Raw genomic sequence first — 19335 nt, forward strand, 5'->3', positions numbered from 1 at the left:
CCCGCCTGGGTAAGATCTAAGTGGGAGACCCTGATCCCTAGAACTGTTTGAAGTGAGGACATACAATGCATTTTATTTTCTGTCAGTTTGGTTTTCTTCAAATAGTACAATATCAGAGTACGGTTTTGTGAATTATTTCTACACAAACAAGATTTTCTCTTTCTTTCCCTGGACTCACATTTACAAAGGTCCTTCTCCCACTTTAATTAAAACACTGAATAAAAAAATCCAACCTATGAGCAAAACTGGGAACTGTCTCCACTTCTGTCCCTTTCGGTAAAATCCTGCTGATCTGGTAGCAACGTTGGTTTTGTTTCTAGCAGGAATAAGATTGAGGGCTGCAATAAAGTCACCGTGACCTTTATAAACAGCAACCCCTTCCTCTGCCCCGGTCACCAAAAGCCTTGCTGCCAGCACCGGCTGCTGGTTCCCAAGCAGATGCTGGAGGCCCCAGGCGGCTCTGAGGACCAACTTGCCTCTTCACTGCCCCAAGGACGCTTCATCTGACAGAACATCCCTCCTCAAGGCATCAGCCACACAAATCTGCTTTTTAAGGAGGCTACCAATGAGAGGATATTAGAGAGCAAAGAACACAACACATTTTCACTATCGGAAACACTAAGATCTTCCTGCAAAGAATGATTTATAATGTACGTAAGAAAAATTAGAAAAATAAAAACTGCCCAAGCACCTGATATTGTTCACATAGAAAAAAGGCAGAAGCTGTATTTTCCCAGTGGTTTGTTAAGTTGCTCCTTTTGCTACCAATTATTAAGCTTCTTACTCAGTTCAGGGTTCCCACTTTTATTTATTCCAGTGGTGTCAGTCTGTCTTTTCCCATTTCTCAAAGCGCAGCAGCAGCCCATGTCTCGAGGCGTATGACTCAGCCCTGCATGCAGATCACTTCGCTTCCTCAGTTTTAGCACATCCGCAGCACAAGGGGTTTTCTCCACCGTCCCCTTCCCTTCCCTTTCAGGGTTTTATGTGGGGTGAATTTAGGTCAGCATACATTATTCACGCAGCATGCACGCACTTTGTGTACCTGTCAATAATTTATAAAAGGCAAAACGTGACAGGAGCTGCAAATCGTGTTCCCTCTATCCTCAGTTGCTTTCCATATTTTTAGTTCAGACTTTCAGGGAACCGAGAGAAGAGACGATGGGGCAGGGGGTCAGTCCCTTGTGTTTGATCTGTTGCATGAATTGGGTTTCAGATGCATGAGGTGGCTCAGCACAGCCTGCGGTGCTGCCCTACCTAAGATACAGCAGCACGAGGACGCCTCAACCCAGTTTTTCCCAATAAAAAGGTAAGTGTGAGGAGGAGTATCCATTGGACTTGGTAAAGGACTTCTGGTGAACGGATTCTCGTCAGGGGACAAAAGAGGAATTTAAAAGCACAAACAAGACCACTCCACAACAAAGCCAACACAGACTGCTCCATCCACAGTAGCACAGGAAAGCGCTAGGCCAAGCAGGACCCCCTTCCCCTGCTGCACAGCAGCTCAGGCAGTGCAGCAGCCACGCAACCCACTGAGAGCATCACTTTGTATACATTACTAAAACACACACACAGAACAGAGCAGAGCGCCGACAGTGTCCTGCCAACTGCATAATCAACCAGATGCTTTCTTTTTTCTCTTTGTTTATTAATGCATTGCTTATTCACCTCTGCCAGAACCCCTGAGGTTTGATGGTTGCAGGAGGGGGACAGATCGGTGAGCAGCACACATCTCTTGGGTGCTGTGAGGGCCGAAATGCCTGCAGAGAGGCTTTGTCTGCTGCTCCTGCACGTGTGACCTTCACAGCAGTTTCCAGAAGCACAAGAGCAAGGTAGAAAGATCCTTTATACTTGATGAAATAGATTGGTACTGATGAAAAGTCAGACCTGACAGCTTTATGTAGATGAAATAATGTATGAACTGCCATGCTACCTTCTCTCCTCATAAATCTTCTGTGCCTTAAGTCCTCTTGGGAACAGCACCTTGAGACTAGTCCACATCAGTGGGAGCATGGAGTTTGAAGGTTCAAGGAAGGCAGCTGCCCAGAGCAAACGCCCCTGTTCTCACAAAAGAAAAATTAAATTTCTGAGGACATTTATAAGGAAGAGTGTTTTTTTTTTTTTTTTGTTTTTTTTTGGTTTTTTTTGGTAGGGTATTATCCACGCAAAGCAACTTTTACTGCAACAAGCTCCTGTTTCACTTCCAAAAGTGTGAATATGAAGATATTTCTGTGACTACTTCAATATCTCAAAACAAAGCAAAGACAAAACAAAACAAAAACAAACAAGACACCCAATCGCTCAAACAAAAACCACAGGAACTGATTATTTTTTTAAAAAAGCATGGAACCTGGAAGTTGTTGGAGTTCTTTGTCCTCATTGTATACAGTGTTACTCGCTATACACTGTAGTTACAATTTTCCCCAGGTAATTTTAGCAATCTAAATTTAGCTATCTAAATGTTAACTTCATATGATACAATGCTGTGTCAGCTGCTGACTGGTTACTTTCCATCTCATTTGTCCCCTTTACCACATTATTTTGTCTGCAGACTGATTGAAACCACAAGAAATGGGGGAATGCTGGGTCAGGAGAGCTTTGGGGTCTTATGGATGGGGAAGAGAAGGCTACCGAGCTCCCCGCCGCCCCTTCAGTCTAGATCTGAGGAAAATAGCAAATGCTTCTTCAGTCAGCTTGCTTCTCAAACCCTGTTCTTATTCAATCCTACAGCAAGAGCATTGCCCAAATCTCTGTATTGGGTCTTTGCAGCCTGAAAGAGCAAAGCACCTTTTCACGGTACATATATAAGCAGCTCATAGGGTAGGAAATCATAGGGTAGGAAAAACTTGGTGAAACCTCCCTGCCAACTTGGTTCTTTCCCAGCCTGACTCCCAAGGTAGCCAGGTCCTTTCCCCTACTGGCCTTCCTCCATCTATGAGGCCCCCACCCCAATTTGCGACCCATCAGCACCATGGAGCTGCCAGCATCACAGCCAGCCAGGAATTAAGAGAAGTATCCATGACTGCTGCCATTCAAGGCATGATTTATTACACGGCTGTTAGGCATCTGAGCAGGACACCGAACCCTACAAGGAAACACTAGTACTCGTTTACAAACAGAACTCAGCATTTTTATTCATTGATTGACTTCCTGCCAGGTTGGATATTTGCTATCACCAGAGAAGAGCGTAAAAACACAGTACAACATTGGTAACCAGTTAGGAAGGCTGGAAGGGAAAGCGAATCCCAGTACAATTGCAAGTTACTCGGTGGACTTTCATAATTTAAGATCTTCGAATGGATCAGCAATGAAGCAATAAATATGCTGCCGCACTGAACCAACAATAGGACTTTCACTAAGTTTGTAGTTTATTGCATTACATTTTAAAACTAAACGTATCCATCATCATACATTTGTTCACCAACCAGGTAAATGACATTTCTTCATATGTTATGTGCTAAATGGCTAAAATTAAGCAGTAGCTGAACTAGACTAGAACTAGTAGAGGTAGATATTGAATGGGCAGTGCCAGGCAGAAATATTTTGTAGAATTTTTACCTTTTTATGGAAAATTAGCAGATGTAACGTTTTTGATTAAAACAACAAACATCTTAGGGAAGCTATTCTAAGATGCTTTGGATTTTCTAGTGATACTTAGCTTGAAATATTCTTACAGACCCTTTGATATGGCCCCTTGTAAACCGGACAACCCTTGCCCTCTGGGTTTTCTGCCATCATTTACTCGAAGACCAACATACAAAGCTAGAATCTTTGTGAACGTGCTACTGTTCGCTTGTACCACTCTACAGTAATACACATTTACAGCTTCTTTGACATGGGAGACTGCATTTATAGTATTTACAGCTTCAGCACTTTCCAGTAACAAAAACAATACTTGTATACTTAATCTAAAACAGGATTTCTATTATGTCACCTCCTCATAACTCCTTCCAGTCTCCTTTTGCCAAGCCACTGTAAGCAGTTTCTCCTCGCCATTCTCAATGCTGTCTGTATGCTCTTGCAAAGAAGAGTCTCTGCCTGAGACAAGCTGGTTTTAATGCCTAAATTCCCAGGAAATATCATCACAATGACATGACCATGGTTTGTAAAGGTATATGCCCTTTGCTCCTTAAAACATCAGAGTCTAGTTCATCACTGGAACACTCCTAGAAGCGAGTCTTTCCCAAGCTCAGCAACCATTTCCATTTGGAATAGCTTTCATTAACACACTTACAGACCAATTCCTTACTGCTACCGCTGTCTAACCACGCTAGCTTTGCATCTTTTTCCTCCGCAGAACCACAAAGCAGGAGGTCAGGATGCAGTCTGTTACCAGACAAGCACAACTCTTACTTCCACGCAGTTTGAGCTGCTTAACATGATCAATCAGGTACAAACCACGTTTTTAAAGCAAACTTCCTTAAGTAGGTAGATAGGGGGAGATTTCAAGGCTAGCTAGCTACTCAGTACAGAACAATTACAAAAACATTTGAAGCAATCATGAAAAAATCATGAAAAGGGAAAAATAAAATCATTTTCGCTCAGGTACATTGAGCTGGATTATCATAATATCAAACGTTTTAGTATTAGTGGCATATGTCCAAAGCACAATTGTGGTGTATGGGATGCTAGCACTACAGGAACAATGGCACCATTGCTCAAACCCTCAAAGGCATCGTGTAAGACTAAGATCTTTTATTTTAATTTCTTCATTTGAACTTGCTCACGTGATATTGACATTGTATTTGCACCTCTGGTTTCTCAGGCCTGATCTCACCCTACTCTCACTGGTACTTTTTCTAAAAAGACAAATACAATTCTGTCTGGCTGAAGAATAAGGTGTCACACCAACTTCCAGGGCCTACTGTTCAGTTGAGAATCCCCAGACCTGTAAAAACAAGCCGCAGCAAACACTAACAGAAGATTTATTAGGCTAACAATACGTACCTTATCTAGCCTTAAAGAGCTCCCTGGAAAAACCTGGAATTTTCTCCCTATGCTAGGAGAAAAACCAAGGGACAGATTTCTTTCTGTACTCAAGATGCCACGCACCAGGAAATGAGCCCTCCCTGACTATCATGGAAGTATTAAGACCTCTGCTGAAAAACATAATTTTAGAAGAATATGAAGGCTTTTAAGGCATTTAAGATGCAAAGTATAAGAAGAGCTGTTGAATACATCATCTTGAGAATATTTACTGGTTTGTACACATATCTCATGCCTGAATATTCTGGTCTCCAAATGAAAAAGGAGACACTCCTCACCCCCAACATCTTAGGGCAAATCACCACTTTCAATTACTTGTGATTCAAGCCCACTTCTCTGACACTGCTTATGCATTAGCACAATTTACCATCTTCGTCTACAGAAAATTTATTGTGTGAACACCTCCCCCCGACCCTCCTATAAGAAAAAGATATCCATGGCATGTCATCACCCGTGGTGAAAACACCTTTCTCCAGGAGAAACTGGAGAACCAAGCCAAAGCCTGTCACTAAAAAGCTGCTGATCACAGCTGTGATCCCTGCTTGCCTGCTTTGGCAGCTGAACACCAATGATCATAATTTTGGATCTCACCATGCAATGGGAAGTTCTCACCGTAGTAGTAGTACAGAGTACCATGCTACACAGACTACTCCTTGCATTGGATTATAACTTCATTTCAACCTCTTACAAACTCTTCCACAGGAGTCAACCTTGCACCTAACATGAGATGTGTGAAGATGAAGGAATTACAATTCCTACGCCAGCTAAAGAACCTTCTTGTCCAGATAAACTCTTTGCTTAGTTTCATTGCCTGGGACAGCAGTCTTCTGGAAAGGGATATGCAACCTCTTTAATCTGAAAGCATCGCTTCTGAAGGACCGTGGATGCCTTTCAGCAAGGTTACAAGTGTCTTCGGGGGAACTGCAACAGATGCACACATGGAAGTTTCTGGAAGGCCCACAGAAATAGCCTTTCCCACTTGCATAATGAGGGATAACTTCTTGCTTTTATTTCATCTATTTCAACACAAAAACAGGCAGTAAAAAAAGTAAAGGAAATAATCCCATTTATAGGCAGCACCCAAAAAAACAGGATTTGAAAAACAAATTTTGCTTGACGCAGTTTGCAATCTGTTTAAAAAAGTGAGCATTCATCTGCCTCCAGCTAAGCATCAGAAGCCAGGAAAACGGCAGCAATACTCAAAGAGGCAAGGCCAAAAGCTCATAGCTCGTGTATGCAAGATTGAGCCATCTTCAGTAGTTGCAGAAGACATGCAGTCCAAGTATCTCAGGCCGCAGAAAAGACTGAGATCTAGACATTAAATACCAGAGTCGGTTAAAGGCTCTACAGGTATTCTAGTCCCTTAAAGCCCAGCGGATTAAATATACAAATACAGCAATGCAACTTACATTTCCAACATGTACTATACTACAGACATACACAAGGATAACCTAACCATGAAAAGAAAGTGTCGCTGAATACGTAAGAAACAAAAAACTGCACTTCTGACAGAAAACTACAAACCTCAACAAATCCTCCTAGATTTCTGAACTGCACGCGTCAATCACTGACATCCATGATGTGGAAGAGGAAGGCTGTGTATCCACACGACAGATACCCTAAACTGAACTCCTGCAGCAAAGAAGGCACTCACTTTATAAGCTGTAGTTTATTTTCTGCTCTGTTTTATGATGAGCCTATAAAAAAAACATTTGAGCACACAGCTGTATTATTAACACAGTAGACTTGTAGAACATAGCTTGACTTGGAAAATAAAATTCAACATAACATTGGTGTAACTTAAAAGCCAAGTAGTAAAGCATTCTGTGTTATAGGACTTCCCAGACATTCAGTATTCACATATAATGCATTTGCACTTTATACTCAACATCCACCCATCAGCAGTGACATTATTAGCATAACTGGACAGCACAGTAAGCCAACCCTGAGCTGCGCTCTAGTGAACCCATTCATTTTCAAAGTACAACAGAGATTGGTTTAAATATTCACACAATTGTTTTTCAAAACATTTTATTGCATTATATTTGGTACCTTATGTTTGACAAAGGAAATTACATCTGTAACTGCAGGAATAAGAAGCTGGTCTGTTATTGAAAAAAAATCTTGGGCCCCTTAAAAGTTACAAAGTCTTGGGCTTGCCTGAAACAACTGAGCAAGAAATATATTCTTAGAAATGTAGGGCTTCAAGTATTACAAACCTGTGACACTGTGGAAAAGTTCCAGAGGTATCTAAACTGCAGCACTTTTTTTTTTTTTTCTGCATAACGTGAACAAGGCCTGCTGAGGTTTTAAACTATTAGTCTCTTGATCAGTCAAAATGGTAGTCAGGAGTTCTCCTCTTTGCAACTTCAAGCCATAGTATGTTCTCATTTTGTTTTCACTCTGTGTGAAAAATGCATGCTATCTTTCTAATTAGTTGGTGCCACATCACAGTGCATAATTTTATTTGGTTCTTGCATTACAGTTTTAAAAAGTTTGGCCAACCTACGCGGATAGGTTCATCTCAAAAACAGCAAAGTTGGTTCTCCCCGACCCACCCCCCAAGTTTAATTCAGAGAGATATAATTCCCACTGGTTCCTTCAGTTAAAAACTGTGGTGCAAGAACACCAAACTGATCGTGTACAGTGATTTTCAGAGACACAACAAGCTTATTGAACACACTATGTTTTTTTTAATTCTGCTTGGTATTGGTATGTCCCAGCATCCACAACATAACGCGTATGTTGTGGGTTTCTCTGTATATTCTGATTCACATTGCATACTTCCTATGGACAGAATCATCCCCGTATCAAAATCAGTCAGATGCTAAAGCCCCAACAACTCTTTGTGCTCAGTGAAAGAATCCAGTGCTAAAACAGCATTTTTGCTGTCTGAGATAACAGTAATCTCACAAGACAAATTTAAAGTAATATTTCTGCCACACACCTGCTCTGAGGGCTACACACCTCCAGATTTCATATAAATTAGTTTAAAAACATGGGTAGGTAGGTAAGGATAAGGGTTTTTTTCTTCAATTTTAGCAGCTTTTAATTTTTAAGAAACCGAACAACCTATATCCAGTAATATGTTAGATATTTTATATATATACTTTGTCAGCAGGATAAAAAAAAGTAAAACTATTTGAAGGCAACATTTTTTTTTCCTTCCATTCTCTGTGTAAGTTAGAACAATTCAGCAGGTGCGTGACAAAAATATTATACACCAGATATGGTCCAATGTCATTTTTTTCCAATAAAGTTGTTCATATTTCATTGGCCAGTTCTTCAGGTTCTGCAGAACTATCTCCATTAACTGTGATCTTCATATCCTCTTCATATCCAGGGGGCATGAAAGCCAAAGCATAAGGGAAAAGCTTATGACAATTTGCTCTGTAAGTTTCAGATGCTTCTTTACAGTCTCCAAGGCTACCGTCACATAAAGCTTCTAATACCTCCATACACGTCTAATTAAAGAGAAAAATAAAGAAGTGTTATGGTTTCTTAAATGTTCATCTGAACACTCACAAACAAGCTATGTAATACTACAGAGAAACACAAATCCCAAGTACTGCTTTCAGGTTTCTGTCAGTACCAAATGACATTTTTCTCACTAGACACAGTATGAAAGACCAGTGCAGTTTGATTCAAAATAACGCAGTTTAAGCAGATTTAAAACACAGCTGGAGATCTCAACTGAAGATGAAAATACTCACGTCACCTACTCCTGATTTTCCTTTAAAAAAATTAAAATGATTCTCACTGGTTGGCAACCAAGAACCAGGCTCACTTACCATTAAATGGGTGTTTTAGATTGATTTCCCCCAGATCTTGAGACACACTGAGCATTTAAGTAATGCGTAACATGCATGTCAATTTTAATCTTCACAAATAAACCAATGAATCCAGAATACATACTATAATTTCCAAAAACTGATTTTTGTGAATGTGCTTTCAGACAGAAATCAGAAGAATCACGATTGTGGAATTATATCCCACAATTATTTTTTATTTAATTATTTTTTTTTTTTTTTTTACATTTAAGGGAGTATGACTTACTGGTGTGTGACTAATTACCAAATTGAGCCAATTTGGTTATTTTCACATCCTTCACAAATATCCGCAGTTTCATATCCATTTTGTGAATTAGAAGAGGAAAAAGACTTCTTGTTTTTTTTTGGTTTTCAATTTGCATTCCAAACATGAGAAACTGAGCTAGTTATTGAGCTTCACTAAAGCTCATCAGCATTTAACATCCTTTACCTCCATGCTATCGTATCTTTCTTGTTGTTTTTTTTTTTTTTCCAAATCCTCTGAAATTTACTACAGCTTTTATTTGTTGTATGTATTGAGGTTAACTACTTGTCCTCCTGCTATGGGTTTCTGAAGTTCTCTTCAGCAAGCCCATTTTTCCCCTTGCACTTGAGCTCTGTGTGACTCTGGTGTCTATAGAAGGTCAAATGTATCCAGATACATGCCTGCAGTGTGCCCTGAGACAGTTGGTCTCCACTAAAAATGAAATGCAATTTCTTTCCTCATGAATGCCTTTCAACAAACGCCCAGACTCCTTCAGATTCCCTTATTTTGAGGGCACTTCCAGTTTTCCGTTTAGAAGTTTAGTAGAAATCAAACTGCTTCTTTACATTAGCATCAAGAATGCTTAAATCGAACTTCTTCCATTTTCTCATAATGCTGCATATGTGATTTTATACACTGCTGTGTCAGTAGATGGTTCTTACAGTCCTACCAAACAAGATAACATCTCCAAAACCACAAACTATTTTTGATTACATTTTAATCTTTCTCCAGTCCAATTCTCAGGAAAAAGAAAAAAACAGCTACCGTGCAAAAATGCTGCTGAAGGTAATTTATTTTTCTTTTCTAAATCTATTTATATTCTATCTTAAATAGTTTAAGACTATTCAGACAATAGCAACAAAAAAAAAGTAAGTTTATAGGGTGCTAAATATGCATTTAGTGTGTGTAAGATCCGAGTTTGTGTCCCATTTCCAGATCAGCTACAGAAAAGACCTGAATCCTCTATATTCTAAGCAAGCTTAGAAGTCACGACACTGTTGTTTCTCAACCCTATCCTCTCCCTTTTGTCAAAATAATCAATCAAAATACTTCCCCGTTAAAGTTCTGTTGAACACAGCATATTTCCAAAAATGTGTTTTGGAAAAGGCTTATTTTTGCTCACAGAAGAATAATTTTACCATAAAGTTCACCAACTTTACTTGCAGTAGATTAAAAAAATCCAAGTCCCCAGAAGTAAAGAGCAAAAAAAGGAAAGAAAACAGCAGGAGAACTGAGAGAAATGCTGTCTACTACAGGCTGCAATGCCTGTGAAGGAGTCTCTATTAATTAAATGCTTTGGCACTTCCTTATGCCAAAGGAAATGGTTTGACAGGGATACAGAAATACTTTTAAAAAGTATAGAAAAATGAAACATTTCTTTTTGCTTGCTTTATCAGCTAAGGTTCTGCCAGTGTACTATCATATGAAGAAAAAAAACATCTTTACTAGTTCTTTATAAGGAACGTATGAAGACACTTAAAAATAAATAAATAAATAAATTACCCCCTCTTGAATGCTTTGAATTGCAAGCCAGGACTGGTAGCCTCCACAGAAGAAGGTGGAAGAGGGGGAGGAAAGGATAGGAAGGGGAGTGGTGGTGGCTTATGGAGGGTAATCCCATGACTGCCAACATGGAGCAGAGCTTCAAAGTTTAATGAGCTTTTTATATATCTACATATTAAGATCAAAACGTGCATACACACCTTTTAATAAAACTAAAAGTTGTACAGCTTTCTGGGAGAACAATTGGAAAACCTTCATAGTCTGAGCCACTCCCACATCACAGTCTTTGCCCAGTGAACAGTCACTTGTATAACAGCTAAAGCTCTGACAGACTGTACCTTTCCTTACTAGGGAATGCGAGCATTTTTACTGTGTGCATGCTCTAGTGTTTGATAAGGTTTTCCATTGCTTAAGGCAATAACATGATTTCTGCTGCTACCTAGTTATTTTCATATTATGACAAAACTACATTATTTAAAATGTTCAAAAAGAACAGAAAATGTTTCAGTTCGGATGAACCTGAGAGCCTTTTCTCTTACATGGCAACTCAACCTCCTTACCATAAGGTGCAACAACCATTTCAGCTTCCTCTTACCTATAGCTTGCATAACCTTAAATAGATACACAAGTAGTAGTAGTTCACAATTCATAAATAACTGTTACCTGAAGATTTCTGTTAATGAGGGATTCATCGAGGGTCATTGCCAGCTCCACCGCTCTTTTCTGACTTGAAGGATCTAAATAGTACATCATTTTGGCAGCTACAGTAAAAAAAATAAACTTCATCACTCAATGGAAGACCAAAAGCATACTATAAGCAAATACAGAGACAGTATGATTAAGAGGCAATACTGAACTGTAAAGTTGTAGTTCAAAATGGAACCACTCAGAGCATTAAAAAGTTTTATACCTGAGCAGTTAATACTAGATTTAAAGCTACTCTCCTAAGTGCTAGACAAAGCATTGAAACAACTAGGCCACTTCTATATTGCAGGATAGGAGCATTTTGCAGCATCCTCTGGAATCACGTGCAGTGAAGGGAACAAGTCAGACCTGCTGCAACAGACCAGTCGCCTCTGGCACCAGCGCTCATGTTTCCTTCACACAGAAACTGGGGCACAGAAGAGATGTGCACACAGAGCTCTTGTTATAATACGGTAACAGGACACAACCAGGACACAGCTCCAAGTCCCACAGCAAAGGTGTAGCCGAAGGGACATGATGTCAGAAAAGATGCAAAGAATGAACTCACTGCTTTTTTGTGGCCAGGTCTAGGGTGACTGAGACACAACAGTAACACTGCCCCCCAGTGTGGTTTACATCCTGTTTCCCATGTGGTACTGCAATACTGTACTGCAATTGCTACTGACAGACAGCCTCTGTAATTGTTGGGTAACCAGCACTGAGCTCCCTGTGTTAGGCATACCAAGAGCTCTTAGTATTAGCTGGCTTGCTGGGCACTCAACACCTTTCATCTGGCAGTCAACCTCTTCAAATATATTTATTAGAAAACTCTGCAAGTCTGAATAATACTTCACATACTAGACTATCTATTTCACAGATGCATTAAATACAGTTACAGTTTTATGATGCATTTAACGTATATCAGAAATTAAAACACGGCAGAGACATCCAAAAACTTGTAACTTAGCAGCACATGGAAGAAATGAAAGAAGCTCAAAAGACAATCTGATGTTGTCACAAAAAAAACGGGAGAGGAAAAGCATTCCTGATAGAACAAGCAATTTTTACATCACTGGTGCAAATATTGAGAGGCCTCTGCTAGATTGGCAGAGAAAATACAGAAGCTGTGCAAAAAAAGGCTAAAGGCAACATACCTGATAACCTATGTGGTAGTGAGTCATAGTTCTTTTTAAGGAAAGCTTCATTGAAGTTCTTTGGATTAGTTGCTCCAAAAAGCCGATTCATTTCTTGGTTTAACACTGTTCTAACCGCATCAGGCAGATCCTTACTTTCAGATACTATTGAATTGGAAAAAAAAGTTACTAGAAGTAATCACAGTAAAATCTACTCTCCACTATTATTTTTTGTCATGTTTAAGTTATTAGTATAATTGAAACAAAATGAATCTCAAAGGAAGATGCATGAAATAAGAAAAAGGTAACTAAGTGGGATTGGTTGGAGAAAGTCTAACTGCAACAGGTTTCTGATGCTTAGAAAAAAACAAGGCTGTTTTACTCTGATACATTTTCCACCTTGCTGATTAAAGTCTATTAAAGCCTATCTCAAAGACTGATATCATAAAAGTCTGTTCTTCAATATATCTAGTCTTTAGTCATTAAGAAGAAGGGTGACCTCTGGGGCATAGGAAAGGAGAAAAACATTCTAGCAAAAGAGGACACGGTTCTAGGCTATCTCCTCACACACTTACAGGCTGTGAGCAGAGAAGCTGCATTCCTTCCTCAGCAGTTTCCATTTTCTGCACTGACTCAGCTCTTTTAGGAGGTCACCATACTGCTCATAGCTTTAAAAACACAAACTTACTAATACTTGTTGAAATAATTACTAAATCCAGCTGCAGTCATAATAAGCATATTTAACCTAAGTCAGCTGTTTAAAAAGCTTTCTAAATTAATAGGTATTCAGAATTAACTGTGCTAACAGTACATATACTAAAAATCCATGTTTTTGTGTAGTTAGGCATCATCTGGAAACATACAGATCAAGCCATACATCAAACAGATCCATACCACTGCTGAAGAGATGAATCATACACTCATGAAGCCAAGGATGACTGGAATCAATAGCAAAGGCTCTTTTCACAGACTGAAGCATCAAAAGGAACTTTTCTGGAAAAGAAAGTGTTGGCAAATAGTCAAATACTGTAGCTGAAACTCAGGGCAGTATGTTGCAGGAATATCTTGCATTTCAAATTAGAGTGATCAGAACAAAATAAAAGTGAGTACTGCATCATTTTTTATAACACATACTTATTTAATTAGTGAATTAAACTTGTTAAACTGGTAAGTAAATTTCAACATACATAATTCTCAAACCATGATATTTAACTGATCCCCAAAAAATTAAAAAAACAAGTACTTCAAAAAAAAACTCATTAGCAACCACACACCACCACTTTACAGCATGTAGTTCTGCAAACTATTGATACAAACAAGTAACTAGGGCAAGTGCAATTTGGGATAACTGGTTCTACAGTCTTATGGCTTACACACGAAAGAAAATAGATAATCACCAAGTGCTCAAACTTCTGATTTGTTACAGAACTCTCATGGCTGTGGCATTGGTCCAATGAAATAATGCGTCTCTATACCATCTGATGACTCACATCTCACTGCTCACTCAAATGCTAATATACAACTCGAAAAACCACAATTGCTTCATTTTGTTAGCTTTCTCACCTACCTTTTCTAAAATAAATCTCGAAGGCAAAGAGATGTGTCTCTATTTTATTCTTCACTAAATTCTTCAAAGGTGTTAAAAATTTAATGGCTTCTTCCAAAGGTGCTTCAACCTATAGATTCCGGGAAGGACACACAACACTAAGTTACAAAGCTTAAAACTAAGAACTAACTCTCCAGCAACAGAATTAGGAATTTTTGATTGAGTCACATCAGAGAGTTACTCTCATAAGGTAATTATGTAATAATTTAACAAGAACCTGTTAGATTTCAAACTCTGCATCTTTCACTCAATATTGGTGTCTAAAGACAGACTGTCAATTCTAATTGGTTTGCGGTGGTTACAAATCACATTTTCCTACAAAGATACATCTCTGCCTTCTATCACATATTAGCAGTAACCATTGCAGCTGAACCTGCGTTGTAACACACAGTATGATTCTCTATGGTATTCTACACACACAGGCCCAAAATGTTGATAAATAATTGCTTCATGCTCCTGACAGAGTCTGTTAAAGTGAGCTGCACCTGTGTTCCTGACAGCTGCAGGCCATGGCAACATTCCCAGTTAAGATACTAATGGCAAGATAGAAGCAATTAGATACTGATAATGGTCAGTGGGTCTTCACTAGCGTAACACAGTAAATGGGTGGCTTTAATGCAAATCAATTCTGTACCTGGATTCTTTACAGACAGAACTCTTGCATTAAGAAGCCGAGGATAATTAGAACAAGAAATGCCCTGTGAACACAACTTACTCTCTAAGAACTGGATACAGAATTTAATTGTTGCCTGCCCACAGGGCTCAGAATGTTGAAGCAATACACTTCATTGCACTGCGCAAGTAACTGGTGAAGACAATGATGAACACCTTACATAGATCCTGCTAATCACATACTCCATCAGTTTTCATTAAAAAACTGCATGGCTTATACATGCTGTTAAGCATTCACATAAACCAGTCACAAATCTGCATTTAAAACTGTTTGAAACATAAAATAAACCAGATTTCAAAGCTATGACCTCAATGCCAAAGCTATCTTTCATCCACCAAGGAAGCTGAGGTTCTGCTGTTTCAGGAAAACTGTTTGCAAGTGACCAACTATGTCAAAAATGGTCTTCCAGCCCTGGGAACCAACTGTATTTGAAGCTCTCCAGATCAACATTCCAATATCAAATTTGCAATATATTTAGGGAAGATCTGCCAGAGGCATGTATTATACAACTGCAACTACTCCCTATAATCTATATAGGGCATCCTAGGATTTCCTGGGATATCCCATGACATCTTCTACTCCAGAGCTCCATTTCATTACATTCCAATCTATTTTGATCTTAATTAGCACCACAATGAGAGTGCTTCTTCTTGCAACCAATGAGCTAAACAATAGGAATGCTGATAATATTCTTAAGCAAATAGTAAAATTTTTAAAGTTACTTCCTTCTTGGCTATAAAGCCACTCTCACCTTTCAAGGTGAGATTCTCCCCAAGAACCAGTAATATTTGTTATATGTGCAATATGAAGAAATGTGTTATATGTGCAATATTCATCAATACTTGAATACTATATTACCATGAGTAGAAATTATTTCCAGTTGTTTTTTCAAATGCTTTCCCACCTCTTCCAGGTACAACTTCCATCACAACAATACTTCTCCTTTATCCATCTCTACAAGTCTTAATCCAAATTTCAAAATCCACCTCAGTCTAGTCCACTGCTGTTTCTAAATAGCTTCTTCTTTTTTTGCCTTTCACTTTCAAAACAAACGCAAATAAGTCCTGCTAAACCATTTAATGTCGCAAAGTCTCCTCTTCCACAGAATGTCTATGCTTAATAAGTAAAATTGATATGGGCCATAAAGAGTGCAATGGTAATAATCTTACATACAGAATATAAATAATTATATCTGCTAGCTAGTATAGTCAGCAAGTTGGTGCAATCCACACATTAAGATAATTATTTCACCTGTAGCAAGTGTCCATGACTTCAATTGCTGTGATTTAGCAGTGATTTAGTTACACGTTTGAAAGTATACCCCAACAATCCCTAGGAAATAGTTGTTTTTAAATGCTGCCTGTGAAAAGCAGACATACATAAAATAATTATCTGAATGTTTTTCAAACTGTCTGCATGCTCACAGTAACTTTTCTACAAATTTCCACAACTGCTTCATGTTAATATTAGAAAGCACCTTTGCCAATTTCTCAGGGATAAGTTCTTCTTTCGGTCCTCCAATTTCTTCATCATCATCATCTTTCTTCTTTTTCTGATTCCTCTGTTGCTTCTCTTTCTCAGCATTCTTCTTCTCCTCCTCCAGCTGTGCTTTCTTCTGTGCTCTTCTCTGCTTATTTCGTAGCTTCTTTAGCTCCTTGTCAGACATATTTGCTGTACACACACAAAGGGCAAAGACAGGCAATGTTGATGTCTAATGTTAACCTTTTGCCAGATACATCAACGTTTCTTTCAAACTGTGTCTACTAACTAATAATGCTGCCATTACATTTGTAAAAGTTTGTTTACTAGAAACATTTTACTGTTTACCCTACTACTTTGTAATTAAATTCCTATGTGAAATAAGGAAAATAAGGATTAGTACAGTACAGCAAACTGAGGGCAGGGCAAAGTAATTACCACATGACTTCACAAATGCCAGGAGTAACAGTGCACACCAATACACATTGATTTCTTCCTTTGGCATTACACAACAGAAGTGTTACATCTGACAAATGATCTAACAAAAGTGTGAAATAGTTACATTTCAGTGTAGATAGTTCCAGTTTTGCTTTTAATGCCCTAGAGATATATTAAATTTGATTCATACTCAGATCCTCTCCTTGCTCCAATTAAAGCATAGAGAATTAAATGAAAAAGCAAATGAAAGCAGCTACAACAAATTCTATTACACTTCTACTCATCTTAATATGAACCTGAAGCCACACAAATGAGCTGAGATGGGAAATCTTAAAACTTGACAAATTCTTTTTTTTTTTTTTTTTTTTTTTTTTTTTTAAGTATTCAACAGCCTCTATTCATACCATTTGAGGTGCCCCAAGCCATAATCACTTAAGTTGCTCTCCAATCAGAAGATGAGCAAAAAAATCCCCAAAAACTAAGGATTTAAACACTTTCTACATTAATAGCAAGAGATGATTAAGATGTAGGGTGCTAGCTAGTCATACTTTTGCATACTTTTTTTTTTCTCTACCAGCAAGAGCCACTCTAAGCACACTTTCTGCTATGTTACTTCATGGATGAGCAACCATGAGAATTCAACGTTTTTTCAGCCATTCCATAACATAAATCTGTTTTTACTTATGAATTTTAATTTTCACTACAAAAAAAAAAAAGCATTATTTTTCATACCTACATAAAAACTTGTTTCAGTTTAGCTTTCAGTAGAACATCTACTTTTACTTCCACTCCAAGTTACCATTTGAGTTGTGATAAAAAACCTTGTATTTGGTTATTATAAGAAACTTCCAAAGGACAACTATGAAGGCCCAGTATTCTTACAGTACATCCACTAACAAGTGAAACTACATATTTAATATATTTAATAAAGGATTCAATACCTGTATCAGCCTCGTGTTCTTTATTTTCATCTGTTAAGGGATTATCATGAAGTTTCAAATATATCTCTATGGCAATTCGTGCTGCTTTGAAGTAGAACGGATGTTGTCGAAGTACGTCTTCTAGTTTTAGCAAGTCCACATAAGACCTAAGAGTAATCTTCCTCATACAGTACGTGTGGAAGTCAAACTGGTCATCTGTGATTTCTACAAAATGCTAACACAACATCACATTATTTAGCAAGTACTAACAGCAAGATACTAACCTTGACTTTGCACATTACCCCCCCCCTCCAAAAGGAATAATTTAGTAGAAGAATACTGTTTGACTACTGTTGCCTCTTTTAAAAAGATGAGTTAATAAAAAAAAAAAAAAAGAAAAACAAAAAGCAATAGTGAAAAGAACAGATGACATCTTAGGTCAGAATCAAAACTCATCCAGTACACAACCTCTTAACTGTAGCTACCCTCTGACCATTTGCAGCTCAAAGGTTCCCCCTTTGCTGTATTTAAATGGCACTCATATTTTCTTCTATGAACCCACCTAATTTTTTTCAGCTTATACTTTTGACTTCCATTAAGTACCCTAGCAATGAATTCCACACTTAAATCACATGTGATATGACCAAATACTTCTTTTTGCTTCCTCATTGCCACTCAGAATCCCCTTACTTTTGTTTGAGAAAGAGTGAAAAGTCAATCTCCTCTTCAACTTGCTTCTCTAAAGCTTCTGCAGACAGTTTTTAATCGCTTTACATCACAAGTCCTTGCACTATTAACTTCCTTTCTGTGATCATTTATCAATACATCAAACAAGGGAGACCCTAAGAGTCTCCATGTTAAACTCCTCGTAAAAACTGCCTTTTTTTTTTTGTCCTTTTCTGCTTTCGCAGTCATGAACCAGCTAATCAAATCAATGAAATCAACTTTCCTTCTTTTTCTGAGACAGCATAGATTCCCTCATGTGAAAGCTGACATCAAAAGCATTTCTGAAATCCAGAACACCTCCTAAAGATTAAAGAGGCAACACTTTTCCTTACAAAAGCTTTGTTATGTTTTCTGAATACAACAGATTTATCTCTTGCTTCTGATCTTTACTACACCTTTCATCAATTAATCTAGTAAATACATCAAACACTGACTTAATTCCTTGGACAACCGTCAAAGACATTTTGAAGTCAACTCCACATCTACAAACCTCTTCTGGTACCCACAGCAAATTGCAATACTAGCAGTTTCTTGAATTATTTCAAAGGATTTTACACAAATTTCTGCAAAGGATTTGTGCAAATAAAATATGGGCCTGACCACTGTTTGTGAATCATTTTTCTGATTTGTTCTGAGAAGGGAATTAGTCCTGCCAGCTGATAAGCATCATTGCTGAAATATCATTAAGTGTCCGCATTTGCAAAGAGGTGTAGCTTCCTACTAAGTCCTCCTTTCTGAGTACATCTTTTATACCTCAAATGTCTTGTCTTGTTTTAGACCCTTATGTGCTTGAAAAACAAGTCTTTTTTTTTTTTTTAATGGAAGCTTTCCAAACATTTTATCTTATTTTTTTACCTTTGGAAAAAAAAAAAAAAAAAAAAACTTTTAATGTGCAGGGAGGTTTTATTCCCCTGTTTTTGGATACAATTTTTACATTAAGAAGTCTCTATATTTCTAATAGCTTCTTTTAACCTGTAGCTTAGTTTTTATTTATTTTTTTAAAGGAGAGAATATTATTTTATTACATTTATTGTGGCCCTCAAAGACAGGTGACATCTTTCATTTACTTTAAGGCTGGGCTTCTTAGCTCAGCCAACATCTTTTTGGACTTAAAAT

General features: G+C 38.0%; 1 protein-coding gene across 1 annotated transcript in view; it reads right to left on the minus strand.

Moving 5' to 3' along the window:
* Window positions 1-6633: 6633 nt before the first annotated feature.
* Window positions 6634-19335, minus strand: part of NAA15 (N-alpha-acetyltransferase 15, NatA auxiliary subunit) — a 40037-nt gene continuing 27335 nt past the window's right edge. The window contains exons 14-20 of the mRNA XM_027456743.3: window positions 17515-17728; window positions 16134-16327; window positions 13945-14053; window positions 13272-13370; window positions 12399-12542; window positions 11224-11321; window positions 6634-8447 (exon numbers count right to left, since the gene is read on the minus strand). Of these exons, the coding sequence (XP_027312544.1) occupies window positions 8247-8447; window positions 11224-11321; window positions 12399-12542; window positions 13272-13370; window positions 13945-14053; window positions 16134-16327; window positions 17515-17728 (1059 nt within the window). The 3' untranslated portion in view covers window positions 6634-8246. The remainder of the gene's footprint in view (window positions 8448-11223; window positions 11322-12398; window positions 12543-13271; window positions 13371-13944; window positions 14054-16133; window positions 16328-17514; window positions 17729-19335) is intronic.

The sequence above is a fragment of the Anas platyrhynchos genome, chromosome 4, assembly GCF_047663525.1.
Source record: "Anas platyrhynchos isolate ZD024472 breed Pekin duck chromosome 4, IASCAAS_PekinDuck_T2T, whole genome shotgun sequence".
Taxonomy (NCBI): domain Eukaryota; kingdom Metazoa; phylum Chordata; class Aves; order Anseriformes; family Anatidae; genus Anas; species Anas platyrhynchos.